Source organism: Mustela erminea, chromosome 2 (genome assembly GCF_009829155.1).
Source record: "Mustela erminea isolate mMusErm1 chromosome 2, mMusErm1.Pri, whole genome shotgun sequence".
Lineage (NCBI taxonomy): Eukaryota > Metazoa > Chordata > Mammalia > Carnivora > Mustelidae > Mustela > Mustela erminea.
The window spans coordinates 56,619,449-56,637,510 of record NC_045615.1 but is presented as its reverse complement, the minus strand read 5'-3'; the positions used below and the strand labels follow the sequence as shown (position 1 = coordinate 56,637,510).

General features: G+C 34.0%; 1 protein-coding gene across 2 annotated transcripts in view; it reads left to right on the top strand.

Annotated features, from left to right (window-relative positions):
* Nucleotides 1-18,062, top strand: part of STPG2 (sperm tail PG-rich repeat containing 2) — a 582,130-nt gene that overhangs the window by 26,593 nt on the left and 537,475 nt on the right. For both annotated transcript variants that reach the window (XM_032332948.1, XM_032332947.1), the window contains exons 5-7: nt 526-693; nt 10,641-10,753; nt 13,587-13,698. In XM_032332948.1, the coding sequence (XP_032188839.1) occupies nt 526-693; nt 10,641-10,753; nt 13,587-13,698 (393 nt within the window). The remainder of the gene's footprint in view (nt 1-525; nt 694-10,640; nt 10,754-13,586; nt 13,699-18,062) is intronic.

The following is an 18,062-nucleotide window of genomic DNA, read 5'->3' as shown; positions in this document are numbered from 1 at the left end:
GGATTATGTCATAGACATTTTTCTTGCTATCTGGTCAGCATAATTAGGATATTTATATAGAGCACCAGTAATATGGAGGTAAATTAGGAGCTGATTTAGCTGAAAGAATGAAGCTGGGAAATGTTACAGAAAAATACAAAGTTCATTTTTGCCGGGGAGATACTATGATAGTATAGCGCAAGTAACCACTTTGAACAGGCGATTGATGATGAGACTAGGAGTGAATGCCTGCTTTTAGCATCAGTATTATTTATTTACTAAGTAAAATAAATAACTGAGCCAAGTGAGGGAGACTCTTCCTCTTAGGGTAGCTTTAATGGTAATACTGTATATTATCTTAATTTATATGATTAGGTGAGACTTGAATTTACTCCTTTAAATTACTTTTATAGAATCAACATTTCTGGTTTATATTATGAAAGTCATTAAGTCAATATTTATATTTGCCTTTTAGTAAATTTTAATATTTGGTTCTTTATTCCTTTTCTTGCCTCTAAGTAAATAATGTAAAATGTTTTCTTATAGAAAATTTCAAGAGTACCACCTACAGTTTACAGAAGTGTTGATGTTCCTTCAATTCCTTCTTGTGGATGGTCATATGGTTATGATATTAATGAGGATGGCAGTATTATAAAACATTCTCCACCAGCTAGTGACAGTACACTAGGTCCAGCATACTATAAACCTCAATTTGTAAGTAAAATGTATTTTCTGTTGACAGTTGGAAGATTGTTTGTGATTATGCGTGTTTTAATTAATGTAATGCCAACTTCAGTGATAAATAGACCCCAAATCTCAGTGGCTTAATACAACAGAAGTTCTTTTTCTCCTCATTCATATAGGTATTCCTTGTTGATAAGAGACTTTTCCTCTATGTAGAGATCCAGGGGAACAGGCTTATTCCATTCATGTCACTATCATCATCGAAGGGCTTCAGTTCATCTGTATCCAGCTGGCAAAGGGGAAAGAGAATGGAGAACTGGTAGTCGGAGGATTTTGTAGCCAAATCTGGGTATTAAAGCTTAATCACAGAGGCACACTTAAGGCCAAGAAGGCTGGTAAATATAGTCTAACTACATCTAGGAAGAAGAGGAAACAGGTTTCACTTACAAAAGTGTCTGCTACAATGTATAATCTTATGCAATACATAGATATTCCTTTCCTGAATTTGGAAGGGAAAAGGGATTTTTTAAATAAAGGAATTTGAATAAATAAGGATTATTTATTTCCCAAAAATTTTTTAAAAAGTTAAGGAGCTTCTCTTTAATTAAAATATCAAGCATATTATAGCACGTCCATCTCATGCAGGTTTTTGGGTTCAAACCTGGCCAAAACTGAGCCAAAATTTCATTTAGCCAATTAAAATATATGAATTATCCATGAGTATAAGTGATTTGTCTGGTTTTACTTAGTTACAAGACTGAAGTATGTAGTGCTTTTGAACTTAACATTTTTATACTTTTATGAGATCTGGAAGAAGTAATCCCCATGAGGAAGATGGCCAGAATTAAGCATAGACTTAAGGAGAGGCTGAAGAGTGACAAACCTTGGGCAAAGAATAGGTATTCTCAGATTTGGCTTGACTTTCAATTTTAGTACTCTGTAAGTTTTGTTTGTATATGTCTCCATCTTTGGGCTTAGACCCAAATATCTTTAGAAACCATTTGGTTTGTGGCTATACTGGGACATTTTTGCGTCTTAGATCCTTTGAACTGTTAAGAGTTTTAAAAAATATGTATTTACTGTAATTTATATAATTACACATAGAACAGTACAAACATAACAGATACCCATGAATGTAAACTAGTGCAGCCACTGTCGGGGTGGCTCAGTTGGTTAAGCATCTGTGTTCAGCTCAGGTGATGATCCCAGGGTCCTGGGATGGAATCCTGTATCAGGCTCCCTGCTCAGTGGGGAGCCTGCCACTCCTCCTGTTTGTGTACTCTCTCTGTCTCTGTCAAATAAATAAATAAAATCTTAAAAAAAAAAAAAAAAAGTCCTTTAATTTGGAATGGTTCTTTAGTCTTTGTCTTTTGTAACCTTGACTTTTTGAAGGGTATAGCCTATTTACTTTGTAGACTACTTCTTAATTTTGGCTTTATGTATATTTTATCATGATTAGAGTAAGTTTATATATTTTGGCAGGAATACTCCAGAAATGAGTATTCTCAGTGCATCACATAAAGAGGCACAGGATATTTGCTTATCTCATGATTGGTGATGTTAATTTGAGGTGGTATCTTCCAGTTATAGTGTAAATTACTGTTTTTAAAAAATTTATAAATATTTTGTGGGAGTTACTTTAAGAATAAGTAGATATATTTTTCGTCATCAAATTTCACTAGTTAAATATCCTTTCATGATGCCTGATTCAATTTTGCTGTGATGTTTATCAAGGGGTGGTTTTATGACCCATCTTTCCTTTAACATGTGTTTGTTGGCACTTTAAAGAAGAGCTTTCCTTATCTTTTTTCCCATTTATATCATCACTGATTCATGAATTCCTCTTTTACTAAAAAATTTATCATTTATTACTCATTATTTATTCTGAGGTTTAAATTACCCCAGAATTGATCCTTGGGAGCCCTTTTAAGCTAGCATCTCTTGTCTTTTTGACATGTCCTCATCATTCCTTGAGCATTTCTTTACCTTCTGGTGCAGTAAGATGTTCCAGGTTCACCAATTTTTTTTCCCCTGCTCCAGCTTTGGAATCAGACATTTCTTTAAGGAGCCCTATTTCCATTTAGTGGAGAATGGTATTTCAAAACAAGATCATTATACTATGTACATGCATTGTTCCTGCGGTGCTTCAGGCTGTCAATGGACAGGATTAGAAATCCATACTTATTTCTTATCTATCTATTAAAAACTTTGAGTTTATGCTGATACCTGATTTTGATAATTATGTTGTGGTTATAAAAGACAGTATCTTGTGCTTAAGAAATTCCAATCCAGTACCACAGGTTTGTTCTAGTTTTTGCTTTTCAGTGAGAGACCTTTTATTCTATTATTCTCAATATATTTACTTACTTGCTTAGTCCTGTAAAACACTGAAAGAAATTTCATTGCTAACCCATCCCTGCAAAAAACAAACTTGACAAGATAGAAAGCTCTTATCTATAGGTAAGGATACTGCACTGGAAGGTAGACTAATAGACTGCCTATATGAACATTGAAGGTGTGTTCTGACACATGCACAGAGCACCACTGCAAAAGTTGGAGACTTATTAGTTCAAGGCATTTAAGGAAATAACTTGTCCTACGATTGTCTATTACCTGACCACTTAGCTAACCAGGCTGAAACTTCAGTAGACACATATGACAAAGAATGCAGAATCTAGAGATAGTCCAGGGACATCACTAACCAAACAAGCACCAACAAACACTTCAGTGGTAAGGGGAGATTCTGATTTCTATAGTTGCCATATTATATTATCTAAAATGTGCAATTTTCAACTTAAAAAATGAGAAATGCAAAGAACAAAAAAATACGGTCCATATGTAGGAATAGCAATCAATAGAAACTGTTTTTGAGCTTGAGGAAGCCAGTATGTTGGGCTTATTAGACCAAGTTGTTAAATCAGCTATTTTAAATAGATTCAAAGAAGTAAAGGAAGCTATGTCTAAAGAACTAAAGGAAAATGTAAGAACAGTGTCTCACCGAATAGAATGTATCAATAAAAAGTTAGAAATTTTAGAAAGAAATCAAATAAAAATTCTGGAATTGAAAAGTAATGGTTATGGTCTTGAAAATTTACTAGAGGGATTCAGTAATGGATTTGAACTGGCAGAAGAAGGAATCAGGAAATTTGAGGACAAATCAATTGATACTATATAGTCTGACAAAGGAAAAAGGAATGAAGAAAAATAAACTTAGCTTGAGAAACACCATTGTGCAGACCAATATATGGATAATGGAAGTCCAGGAAGGAAAGAAGAAAAAAAAAAGGGTCAGAGAGAATGTTTAAAGAAATAATGGCTAAAACACCCCAAATTTGTTGAAAAAAACATTGATGTATACATAAAAGGAGCTCAGTGAATTCCAAGCAGGATAGATCCATTATAGTCAAACCGTTGAAAGCCAAAGACAGAGAGGTGTTAAAAAAGCAGAAGTGACAAGGCGTTCTCCAGTAAGATTAACAGTTGATTACCAGAAACGATGGAGGCCAGAAGGCAATGGGATGATATTTTCAAAGTGCTGGGAAAAAGAAAAAAAGACGGCCAATTGAGAATTCTGTTCTTGTGAAATAAAACATTCCCAAGTAAACAGAAACTGAAAGAATTTATCTCTAGTACTTCCTCTAAAGAAATGCTAGAGGCAGTCCTTCAGGCTGAAATGAAAGGTCATTAGGTAGTAACTCAAATCTATACAAAGAATTAAAGAACAATGATAATGGCAAATACATAAGCCAGTATTATTTTATTTTTAGCTTGTAACTCCCCTATTTGATTTCTGTTGATTATGGAATACAGTAGAAATGATACTTTTTATGTTCAAGTACAGTTGTTTGTTTTTATTATGTTCATTCAGTCAACATATGCACATCATAAGGTTTTGTTACAGTGTTCAACAGTTCATTAGTTGCATATAGCCCAGTGCTCATCCCAACATGTGCTCTCCTTGACACCCATCACCCAGTTACCCCATCCCTCCACCCCCCTCTATTCTGTAACCCTCAGTTTTTTCCCCAGAGTGCAGAGTCTCTCATGGTTTGGACTGTTTTATGCTATAAAAGTTACAAAGAACCAGGTTATCTCTGGAAATATGGATAGGAAGGACATTGTAATTTACAGATGTATCTCCTATTCTCAGAGACTTCTTCCGACTCTGGGGTCATTTCTTCTGACTCTGGGGTCTTTTGTCCCATGAGTATCTTGCTTTCTTTTTCTATGCCGTACCTGGTTTTCCAGGCCTTGACTATCCCACCATCCTGTAAATAATCTCAAAATAATTAGTCTTCTTTAGCAGACAGTGCCAGTATTTTAGATATTTGAGTAAGATGCTTAGAAGAACAGTCGAAATAAATTATGTAAAAATTGCAGTGAAATTAGAGAAGTCCTATGGTTTAATAGCAGTATATTCTGTTCAAGGTGAGGAAAAGTTAGGAGATGTAGTTGAATGGAGTAGAGCACCTAGGTTTGTTTCTTGGCTTCACCACTTAATAGTTATTTGTCCTTGCATAAGTTGTTTTTTACAATAGTCCTGGATCTTTGGCCTTAACTTAAACAATTCTCTGAATACTTTACCTTAAATCTCAAAATGGTTATTCTTTCTTTAAAATTAAACTTTTCATATACACTATTTGTTTTGGAATAGTCTATCATCTACTCAAGGGCTAGAACCTTGCCTCCAAGCTTACCTAGATGTACAAAACCTGGACTACCTTAAGAATTGTTAAACAGTTGAACCACAAAATCACAACAGTGTAAATTAACTTGAAGAGTTTCCTAGACCTAATGAATAAACATTATTTTGACATATAAAATTTATTTTATTTTTCCTGTAGCCAAAAAAAAAAATACAGATTCCTATAGACTGTATAGGAATTGTGAAATTGATACTGTAGTAATGTTCATTTAGATTTTACCCAATTTATGATAATTCTATGTATCTCTTTAGTTGCTTTGTGAGATAATCTCATATATGGGCTCAGTTTCTAGATGAGTGAATTTTAATAGAAGATTAAGAGAATAATCCAAGAGGTGTGAAATAGTTGTGGTTCTTCCCTGAACTGGTGAATAATATATGCTGGAGATATTTTACATAGTTCAAATAGAAAACAGGCTTTGAAATTAAGAGTTGTATAAGACTCTAACCAACAAATGATAAGTTTTAGCTTATTCAATCTGTAAGGGAAAAGTCTGTACATAAATTACTTTGTATAACATTTGAGTTATAAAATTTAGTGTCTCTCTTGTGTTCTCTCTCTTTTTTAAAAGATTTTACTTATTTATTTGACAGAGAGAGATCACAAGTAGGCAGAGACACAGGCAGAGAGAGAGAGGGAAGCAGGCTCCCTGCTGAGCAGAGAGCCTGATGTGGGACTCTAAGATCATGACCTGAGCTGAAGGCAGCGGCTTAACCCATGGAGCCACCCACACACCCTCTTTCTTTTTTAAGAAGAACCCAGGTAACCATTAGAAGCCTACTTTTTAGAGGTGGACTTCACAAGCAAAGTTTGTGGTGGAATTATGGCACGGACATTTGCTAATGATAACATGCTGGGAGCTACCGGTGTGCTGCCACGCTAGAGAACAGTCCATTAGTGTTTGAATTGATGCACTTTGGGACTTTTAATTCTTCAAAAATTCTATTTCCATACTTAATTACGGAAAAGACATGGTGTAAAAGTTGCATAGCCCCTTCATACATTTTATTGTCAATGGGAGTGGCAGTTAGTAATTCTTCTTCAAGTTATATTACAGCATTTACTTAAAATAATGCAGCTCCCTGCTGAGTTTGCTTCAGTTAAGTCATATTTTATTTGCTAATGATTTTCTAAGTTGACAATGACCTTGAAGTTGGTATTGTCAACACTTCTTGATATAAAGAGAGTATGATTTAGAGTTAAGAGTGCATTAGTTTATTTTTCATTTTCTGTCCTCCATTTTTAAGAGGCTTCTAAATTAAATTTCAGATTGAACATTTACCTGAGTAACCTCTGTAGTCAAGAGTTCAGTGAAAAAATTCATATGATTTGGGTAAAATGAATTTTAGTGTAGGTACAGGAAAAGGATTTTGCTAATGTCTTGCATGGTGTGTATGTATATTTATACATGATCTTTCCTTCTGCTGGATTACTTTAAGAATTATTAAACAGTTGAACCACAAAATCACAACAGTGTAAATTAACCTGAAGAGTTTCCTGACCTAATTCTATTCAAGGTCTTGAAATGCTGTGTTGAAAGAATTAATATAAAACTTTAACATGTATTTTTTAGGCTATAAAAATGTGATGTAAGAGATGATTTACATCTCTTAAATGTAAGATTTAAAAAAAAATGCTGATTTAAAAAAATGCTGATTTAAAAAAAATGCTGATTTAAAATGCTGATTTTAAAAAAATGCTGATTTAAAAAAAAATCTATAGGCTATAGTAAATAAACATAGTAGATATGCTTCTGCCTGAAATATATAAAATATCTTATATATCTAACATGGTTATGTTATATTAGAACAGAGTTCTACATTTGTGTACTTTACTTATTATGCCTAAAATCTGCACAATTATGGAATTTCTGTTAATTTCTAATTAGAAAATAAAGTATAGCACAATGAAGATATTTTGCTCTTTCTGTACACAAAACTATGTATTTTGAAATTCATGGCTATGTTAGATAAATCCATTTGAAAGATGATCTACAACACTTACTTTAGAAAAAAGAAGTCTTGTGTGGCTTGACATTCTTTCTTTTCCTAAAGCTCTGTAGGGTGCAGCAGTCTTTGGAGTTGCCACTGACCCAAAGGAACAGGCTGCTTTTCAGCTACTCTAGTGGATGCCACAGTTTCTTCCAGTATTCATCTGCTACCATCTGTAGCTCTGTTGGACATGTCAGGGTGTTCCATTTTTCTATACTCTCATGCTAGGTGTTACATTTGTCTCTGCACTCCAGATCCAAAGCCTTTGGGTGATCTGACTGCCTTATTTCCTTTTGTGTTATGCTCAGGAGTGCCAAAGCAATGTATACTCTAAGTGCTATAGAGATTGGTGAGATAGCTCTTTCAATTTTTCTTCATAACTCTGTTCCTTCTAGTACTGACAAAGATCTGGGCTTGAGAATCATGTATCAACTAGACAACCTACTTATGATAATAATGGTAATAATATCACCTTACTTTGATATAGTACTTTATAGTGTTATAGCTTCTAAGTGTGTTAAAGCTGAATGTCTATAGTGAAGATAGGAAAATACCTCTCTGCTCTTTGTGTTGTAATTCATTAGAAGGAATCTACGTATTAATAATCTAAGTACATTGAGGCCACTTATAGTGCTGGAAATATTCCTAGTGGGAATAAGAATTAATTCTTTTTATTTATGTAACAAGTTTTCCCAGGCTTCATTGGATTGTGGGTTACTAAAAGAAGTCACAATTTTGTTAATAACTCTAATGTAAGTATCTCCTCCTATTGATTTAGAGGTCTTCTAGCCTTCTGCAACTTCTTTTTGGGTGTTGCCGGGAGTCCTCAGGGGCTGTCTTGACCATACTCCTGAATAAGTCTGTTTCCACTGAGACAGCTGCCATTCCACTAGGCACTTCAGTGTCTTACCAGATGGTGCTCTCTGCTGGGAATTTCTACCAATGTACCTGATCACAGTTAAAGCTGCATGATGAGCTGGGGTGAAGTTGGGGAATAATGTCTTTCTCTTTTTGTTTTACATTGTATTATAGAGGTATAAAAGTAGCACTGAGTTTTACCAGTGTTTAATGAAAGAAATCTTTCAGATTTTTATCATAGCCTTTTGGTACCCTCCAGGACACAGGCAAAAATCCAGTGGGAATTGTTAGAGGGCTAATTCAGTCCACAGAAAATATTCAACATTTAACATTTGCCACTTTTTGGGCAGTAAGATTTTCTTACTGGATGAGGGTCCTTATGATTAGCTGCTTCCCATAGGATTAGTTTTCACATTCACCTTCTGGTTGATTTGCCCTGTTAGTTCACTAGACATTTAAAAACATGTCTGAATCTTACTTAGATTTAATTAATAACTCTACCCTCAGCTCCAACATCCTCTACCACCCCAAGCAAGGAATAAACAGGGGAAATCAAAGCAGGGGAAACCTGTAGAAAAACTGCAGTTCAATTTCTCTGTGGGATTACATCTGTAAAAAGAATCGACAAAGGTCCTATTTCACTTCATGGAAACATCAAAGTTCTGTCAGAGATTTTATTGGCCCCTATTTAATTCTTTAAGACAGGTGGGTGTCGAAGGGAAAGTTTAGTTTTATTGTGTTGTATTCTGTAACATCTGAGGGATGGTTAATGGTAAGTTCTAGGAAGTAAAAGGCATTTTCATATAGTAGGGAATTGTAGTGCTGTACCAGATGCTTTTTGGATTTTGTTGTGGCATCCCAAAGCTTTCTGGAATGGTACCGCTCTAAATAGAGTTTGTCCTCATTAGGGGCTAGTGGCAGAGCTTCCAATTTATTTCCAACCATGCATGCCAAGAATAGTGTGGGTGAACATTGTCTTTCATCTCTTTATGTAATGGCTGTGGCGCAAATCTATGAGGGTATTAGTAGTTTTGAGAATTCCTCCCTACTTTCCACTAAAGAGCCCTTCCTAATCTCTGGTTTCTGTCTCATTGGGTTCATTAGTAGGCTTCAGAGGAGGTTCTTTTCACATGTGAGTTCTATTTCTGGTTGTAGTCTCTGCTATGTTATATTTTCCAGAAATTCTTTGAAGATTTGGAACATGATTGATACTATCTCTTAGATTCTAGTACTGGTGATTTGTGTCTATTTTATAAAAAATTTTTTGAAATTTTGCTAGGAGCTTGGCAGATATGGGTTTGATTCACCATTTTGAATTGGACTTATACTTTATTCACAAATATTGCTGTTTATTTTATTAATTATTATTTATAATGATAATTGAGAGAGGTTGGTACCACTGTTTTAGAAGAATAATACTTACCTGGGACAAGTGACCCTGTTTTATGCAGTTAAGCTACAAGTTTGTTATGGGGATTTTATTTTTTATATGTATATAAATCGGATTATTAATCCAAGCTTATTTTAAAACTATATTTTTACAAATATGTATTAAAAAATAAGGTAAGTAGGCCAGAGTTTACCTTTTACCATAGTTAAAAAATGATTTTTAAAGAAGTTTTTGAATGGTTGCTCAATTTGAAATCTAGTAGGTGAACAAAAGAGAATTTCTATAAGAGAAGTTACTGTTCTTATATTTCATTATTTTATTAATTTCTGATGAAACCATGTCCTTTAACTTCCCTAAAGTAAACTTTTTAGGGTCATGCTTAAATTTTGACATTTACTATAGTGGATGCAAAGGAAACATGATTGTTGATATCTCTTGTCACAAATAATTTCTTTGGCATTAGAGGTTGAGTCTGGACCTCAAGCATTAATAGAATAAACTGGGGATAGTATTTAATTCGTTTGTCATATATTTGTTGCTATTTGAAAACTGCATGAATTTGTTATAGTTTAAATGCTAGGTAATTAAAAATTATCTACTATCTGTTGGTGATACTTGAATTTGAATTTGATTTCTGGAAATTAATTTAATTTCTATTTAGTTAAGATCGTTTTTAAAAGACTCTCTATTCCCTAAATCATATAGTTCTGCCCTACCCTCCCTTTTTAAAATGATGAGGTGCTCATGTTTATTGCCCTTAAGGTTTTAGATTGCTAAGTGTACTGCCAAGAGAGATGTTCATATTGGTTGAGGATAACTAGAGATACCTCTCTAGGAATCCTGGCTGACTCAGGAGTGGGATAGGGCACAACAATTTTAATTTAGGTTGAGAGAAGACTTTTGCAATTGTTAGCAGAACCTCCTTGACTAAGGCTGTCCTTCCTTTAGATTTAGACTTAAATGAAGTTAAACATTGTTTTATGGCTTATTTAAACTATGTCTCATCTTTACCTTTTTTTTTTCTTTTTTAAGGATTTTTCCAATACAACTTTGAAATACAAGGGGATACATTTTGGCAACTCTTTGGGAAGACTCAAGTTACCTACAAAGTCAGGGCCTGGTCCTGGACAGTATAATATAGTCCAGTAAGTAAAAAATACATACATACATATTTAACTGTAGTATACCTCTAATGTAGTTCTTGACTGGAAAGTATTCTAATATATTCATTTGTGCCTGGCTCTGGGTGTCCATTCTTCTGACTAAATGATAGATTTAGAAGCCATTCTTAGTGTGGGCTCAGAGCCATGGCATAAGTTTGGAGGTTATATTTATGAAGTTTAACTAGGAAATAAATTTCTGGTAAAATAACTCATTCTGTCTTTATTTTCTTCTACTCCCATTCCTACTTTATTTTCTCCTACTCATACTCCCATGAGGCCTTAGACGTGGGTCCATGGAAGACAAAATTCAATGACAGATAATATGTGGTTCTCAGAATCTATCACCTGTTTTCATCATTGTAATTTTTAAACAAGATCCAGCTTATCTGCCTGACTCATTTTCTCTTATAGGATGAGTTTTTTTTTTTTTTATAGGAAGTCCCCCCCATAATTACCTATTTAATTAGTTTCCTAGACAGATTCAAACATATCTATATACCAGTGGTGGCTGTAGATGAGACTTTCTTAGTCACCCTTGCTAATGTTCATTTACTGAACAAACATTGTTTGAATTCTTTCTGTGTGGTAGTACTACACATAGTAACTGGGAATAAAAAGAATAAAACATGGTTCTTATTTTTTGGAATTTATACCCTATTTTCTTTTCTTCTTCATTTTTCTAAACTCTCCTAATATGAGAGGTACACCTTGTATTTTTATTCTTTCAATAGTACACAAGAACTTTAATATGTTTATTTAGCTTAGTGGGGTCTAACTTAATGTCTTTGTCATTATTACAAACAAAACAGTCTATGAAATGTTCTGATTAGCTCTGTTCATCCTCTTGACATATGTTTTCGTTCTTCAGTATTCAATATTATCCTTTTTTCTTTCAGTTTGGCTGGTTTGCTTATCTATCTTTCTGTCTGTCTGCCTGCTTGCCTGCCTACATGCTTATCAGTTTTATTGAGGTTTAATAAATATAAGGCAAAAGTAACTTTTATTAAAGGTATGTAGTTCTTTGAAGATTGCTTTCCTTCCATTCCACTACACTTCTAACTAAATACTGCAGGCATATCTGGGACTCTGTTTAACTTTATTGCTCTGATTTTGCTTGGCAGTTTTTCCCAACAGTCTCTTTTGTTTCTCCAACCCTGTCCCACTCCCATTATAATTCCTCGTTTTTTTAATGTTACTTCTCTTTGAATTTTTTTGTATCCTGTGTTTTTCTATTCACATTTTCACTTTTGCTTTGAAATGTATCCATATAGGGGGCATTCTAGACTGCTTCATATATGTCACCATTTCCATAATTTGTTTGCTCTTTGATTTTGCTGCCTTCACCTTACCTTTTATTTGGAGTTGTCTTGGTTCTCTCTGGTAGTTGACATTTTGTACCTTTTTATTTTTCATTTTTCTTAATCTTTTACTTACTGATTAAGTCAGAATGATTCTGGGATATTTGATACAGTATAAAAGTGGAGATACTTGGTTACTGTAAATGGAAAGATAAGCGTCTAGGTCTCTTTTTGGGAAAGATACAGACCAAAATGATATGTGACCCTTCTGATCTCTCAAATATAAATTTGTTATCCACAAAAGTATTTGAGGTTTTGAAAACAAGTTCATTTGTTGAATTTTGTGTGAAAAAAATCAGTGAAGTCAGCTTTCATCAGTGAACCGAGATGTTAAATGGGTATTTAAATCATAGCAATGTCAAACAGATTATTTGCAATTATATAACTTAAACATTTGTTTTTACGTTTTTCTTTTACCTGTTTTAAAAAAGTTTATGTTCAATATAGTTCATTGAAAATGTTTAATTGAGGTTTTTTTTTTTTAAATTCTGTTTAAGAAGTAGAAGAAATAGTATAGTCAGTATAGCCTATTTAAAAATAATTATTTCAAGAGCACCTGGGTGGCGCAGTTGGTTGAGTGTCTGACTCTTGGTTTTAGAGCAAGTCATGATCTAGGGTCATTGAGACTGAGCCACGCATCAGGCTCTGTGCTCAGTGGAGAGTTTGCTTGAGATTCTTTTTCCTTCTCCCTCTGCCCCTCCTCTTATGTTCTTTCTCTCTAAAATAAATAAATAAATCTTAAAAAAATTCTTGTAGTAAGGATAGCTCAGTTATTGTGTACTTATGGGCCATGCATGGCATTAAATACTTTACCTGTATTACTTACTTTAATCATTACAATCTTAATAATTGGTTGTTTCTATTTCCAGTCAGGTAAAGAATCTATTCTGAAGTTTAGAGAAGTAAGATGATTTGTGTAAGGTCACTCTACAGCTAGTAGGTGCTAGGATTCATATCAGGCTGTCTGACTGTAAAGCTTGGGCTGTTAATCACTTTTATTTTCTTATTCTTTCTTGAGGTTGTGTAAATTTCAGTGAAAATAAGCTTCTCTTTTATTTTTAAAGAACTTTACGTCCTTTTTTGTTTTGTTTTATAAATAGTTGAAATATCAAGGGATTTGAAATTTTAAGAATGTTTTATGTTAAACAGAATACTCAGGAAACTTTTCTGGGTAGCTTTTTATTTAAACTCCTAATATATATCCTACATCCTGTTTTGTTTTTTCCTGGGGTCATTATAAGTTTATTGTAATGCTCTGAATTAGAAAATGTACAACTAACCAACAGAGATTAATACATTTTACAAAATTTAGTGTATATTGGCCTAACACACCCAGCTGATCATATTACTGCATACTTTTTAGGCAGACAATGTTGGTGTAAAACACTGTCTTTGCTTATATGAACAATAATATATTTGAAACTGAGAGCTCCTCAATTTTTCTGGCTTTTCTAAAGGAAAAAGACACCTCATTATGAAAATATTAACATCAAGAAAGATCAACGACAAAATTATTGCTTAAATCTCCCACGATTTTATGAAATAATAATATTACAGGAGGAAAAAAAGGTAAGTTGAAATGTAGCTATTTCATCTACTTTCTATATTTTAGGATCATTGACTATTATCATTACAAGGTTAGAGTACTCTTAGATCTACTGTGCCTCTTAGCTAGCTAGTTGTTACTCAATGAATATTATTGAAGGAATTATACTTTAATCTCTATGAAGTAACCACCATCTCTGCTTGAACACCTCTTGTGATAAAGAACTCACTAGCTCTAAGGTTTATTGTTTCAATAGTGGACAACTCCATTCCTTGCAATTTCCTTCTTAAACTGATCTAAATTTGCCTGCCTGCTGCCTACTTTTTCTCCATGTCCCTGTGACTTCTCTTCAATCTCCTTCTCAGTCTTTTTCTAGTAAAGATAAATGTTCCAAATATTTTTGACTATTCTTGTTATTTAAATTCATGATAATTTATTTTCCTTTGAAGTTATCTAGGGCTCTTCTTTGGTTTGTGGGTCTCCTTCTTTCTCTTTCTTGCTCTCTCTTTTTAATATGATACTGGAACTAAGTGTAATATTCTTGGTGTATTCTAATTTGCACATAGTAGGATTTTCATCTTCCTTCTGGATAGTGTATATTTAGTAACATAAAACCTAAGATTTCAGTACTTTTTTTTATAGCTATGTTTCAGTTTATTCTTTTGGAACTTGTAGGCAAATGAAACCCATAGACTTTTTTATCCCCCTTTACTATATTACTATATTTGAACATAAAACCTTGAACAATGTAATACTATACAGCTATAAAAAGAATGCGATCTTGCCATTTGCAATAACATGGTTGGACTCAGGGTATTATGCTGAGTGAATTAAATCAGAGAAAGATAAATACCTTATTATTTTACTCTTAGGTGAAATCTAAAAAACAGAACTTATGAATAGACAAGCAAAAAGCAGAATCAGACTTATAAATAAATAGAACAAATTGACAGTTACCAGAGGAAAAGGGTGTGGGGGGGTTGGGAAAAATAAGTGAAGAAGAGTGGGAGATAAAGGTTTACAGTTATGGAATGAATAAATTAGGAGAATAAAAGGGACAGCATGGGGAGTATAGTTAATGATAATGTAATGTTTTATGGTGACAGACAGTAGCTATACTTGTGGAGAGCATAGCATAATGTATAGAGAAGTTGAATCACTATGTGTACATCTGAAACTAATACAACATTGTGTATTAACTATATTCAAGTAAATAAAAAACCTTGAGGATTATAGAATAAAAATTTTAAATTGGATCATTTAGAATAAGGATAAATGATTCTCAGCTGAAAAATCAATAACTATTTCAATACGATTTTTCTTTGCATTTGATTTCCTTGGTCTTCCCCTGAATATCAATCAGCAATGAGAAATATTGTTTCTAGAAATGAAAAGATACAATAACATAATAACACAATATGATTGATTTTATAGAATTATAATTACAAATCTCAAACAGTGTAAAAAGAGTTAATATAGAATCATGAGTGATTATAGCCTGTAGTTTTCTGTTCTTGTAATGTCCTTGTTTTGGTGTTAGGGTTATGCTGGCTTCATAGAATGAGTTAAGGAATATTCTTTCTGTTTCTATTCTCTGAGTTTGTAGAGAATTGATGTAATGTGTTCTTTAAATGTTTGGTAAAATTTACTGGTGAACCCACTTGGGCTTGGTGTTTTCTTTTTCTGGAAGGTTATTAATTACCGATTCAATTTTTAAAATAGATACAGGTGTATTTGGATCATCCGTTTTTTCTGTTGTGAGTTTGGGAAGATTGAGTCTTTCAAGGAATTGGTCCAATTTATCTGGCTTACCAAATGTATGGGCATAGAGCTCATAGTATTCCTTTTTTTTTTTTTTAAAGATTTTATTTATTTATTTGACAGACAGATCACAAGCAGGCAGAGAGGCGGGCAGAGAGAGGAGGAAGCAGGCTCCCCGCTGAGCAGAGAGCCCGATGCGGGGCTTGATCCCAGGACCCTGGGATCATTACCTGAGCTGAAGGCAGAGGCTTTAACCCACTGAGCCACCCAGGTGCCCCCATAGTATTCCTTTATTATTCTTTTATGTTTATGGGATCTGGAGTGATGTCCCCTCATTCACTCTGATATTAGTAAATGTCTTCTCTTTTTTTCTTAGTTTACCATGCTAGAGACTTACAGATTTGATCTTTTCTAAGACCCAACTTTTGGTTTCATTGATTTTCTCTATTTATTTCTCGTATTCAATTTTATTGATTTCTGCTCTAATTCTACTCATTTTTCTTTTGACTACTTCTAATTTAATTTGGTCTTCTTTTTTATTTTCCTAAGGTGGAAACTTAGATTTTCCTATGTGCTTTCATTGCTATAAATGATGTCAATTATATCTATTTTTGATTATGGTGTTATTGATTCCAACTATGTCTTTACTGATTTAAGCCTGCTACTCTGTCTATTTCTGAGAAAGGGTATTGAAGTCTTCAACTGTGATAGTGGATTCATTTATTTTTACTTGCAGTCCTATCAGTTTTGCCTCATATAGTGCTGCTTTGTTGTTAGGAACATACATGTTAAGAATTGTTATGTCTTCTTGGAGAACTGGCCTCTTTAGCATTATATAATGATCTTCTTTAGCCCTGATAATCTTCCTTGCTTTTAAGTCTGTACTGTCTAAAATTAATATACCTACTCTTGCTTTTTTTTGATTACTGTTAGCATGGTATGTTTTTCTCCATTTACTTTTAATTTATATTTGTCTTTATATTTAAAGTGGGACTCTTATTGACAGCAAGACTACTATACAAGTCTTATATAGTGGGTCTTACTTGTTGATCCACTCTGACAATCTTTTTTTTTTTTTTTTTTTTAAGATTTTATTTATTTATTTGTCAGAGATAGCACAAGCCGGCAGAGTGACAGGCAGAGGCAGAGAGAGAAGCAGGCTCCCTGCTGAACAAGGAGCCTGATGTGGGACTCCATCCCAGGACCCTGGGATCATGACCTGAGTCGAAGGCAACATCTTAACCGACTGAGCCACCCAGCTACCCGTCCCTATCTCTGTCTTTTAATTGGTGAATTTAGATCATTGACATTCAAGGATTATTGATATCATTCAAGGATATCAATAGTTGGATTAATATCTACCACATTTGTTACTGTTTTCTATTTAATGCCCCCCTTTTTTGGGTCCTATTTTTATCATGCATTCTTTTTCTGCCTTTTGTATGGTTCTTGCCTGTTTTTGCCTTCTATTTTTTTTTTATTCATTAGAGCATTTAGGATATTAATTCTACTGGTTTTAAGTTCCCTATCTGATGAGGGCACTCTCCCTGCCATGTGTGGCTCTGGTGCTTGGCCTGTTTCTTCTAATTTCTTGCTTTTTAATATTTGTTGTAATTTTCTCTTAGTAACTGGGTGTCTTATTCTGCTCAGGTTGCTATAATAAAATAGCATATTGGATGGGTTTTAAATAAGAGAATTTTATTCCTTATACCTCTGGGAGTCTGGGAAGTTCAAGATGAAGGTGCTAGCAGATTTAGTTCTATTGAGGACTCACTTCCTCTTTCATAGGTCATTTTTTTGCTGTGTCTTTACATGGTGGAAGGGGCAGGAAACTATCTTAGCTGCCTTTTTTTTTTAAATAAGGACACTAATCCCATTCATCAGAGCTCTGTGCTTATGAGTTAATCACTTCCCAAAGCTGCCACCTCCAAAAACATCACATTAGGATTAGTTTAACATGAGTTTTGGGCATACAAACATTCAATCTATGTAACTTGACATGATGTGTTAGGTAAAGGAACTTTTGTAAATATGCCTTTAGTAATGTGGTGGTAAGGTATGGGGAAGGGGATAAGTGCTATAGTTCTGTGATTAGCTCTCAGTCTTTTTAGGGAGTCAGTGCCTCTGAACTGGTCTGTGAACTTCACAAGTGTTTCTCAGTTTTTTCCTCTCTCTTAGCTGGGTCAGAATGGCTGGCTGGTGTGGGTTGGAATTGGGTATTTCCTTTATCTTATATGGAAAGCTAAAGGTGACTGGAATTAGGCATTTCCCTTCCCTATGTCTGTTATGTGCTGATAATGCTCTAGTAGGTTGGCTTAGTTTGATTTTCATGAGAGCTTGCTCCTGTATATTTCAAAATGCTTCCTTTCTCTCTTCCCCTGCCAGATGCATGAAAGGGTTTTTCTCCACTATTTACTATGAGAACCTAGTTGAGCTCCCGGAAGTAAATTAGAATTATGGGGTCCTCCCCTATGATATGGCCCATGGAGTTTTAACTCAGCCTTTAACTCTCAGAAGAATGGAGCCTCCAGCAGTTCTTCAATTATAGTTTTGGTATTTCTATACTGGCATTGTTTTCCACAGTATTTTCTACCTTTAAATCTCTGCTATGTTAAGCTGTGACACT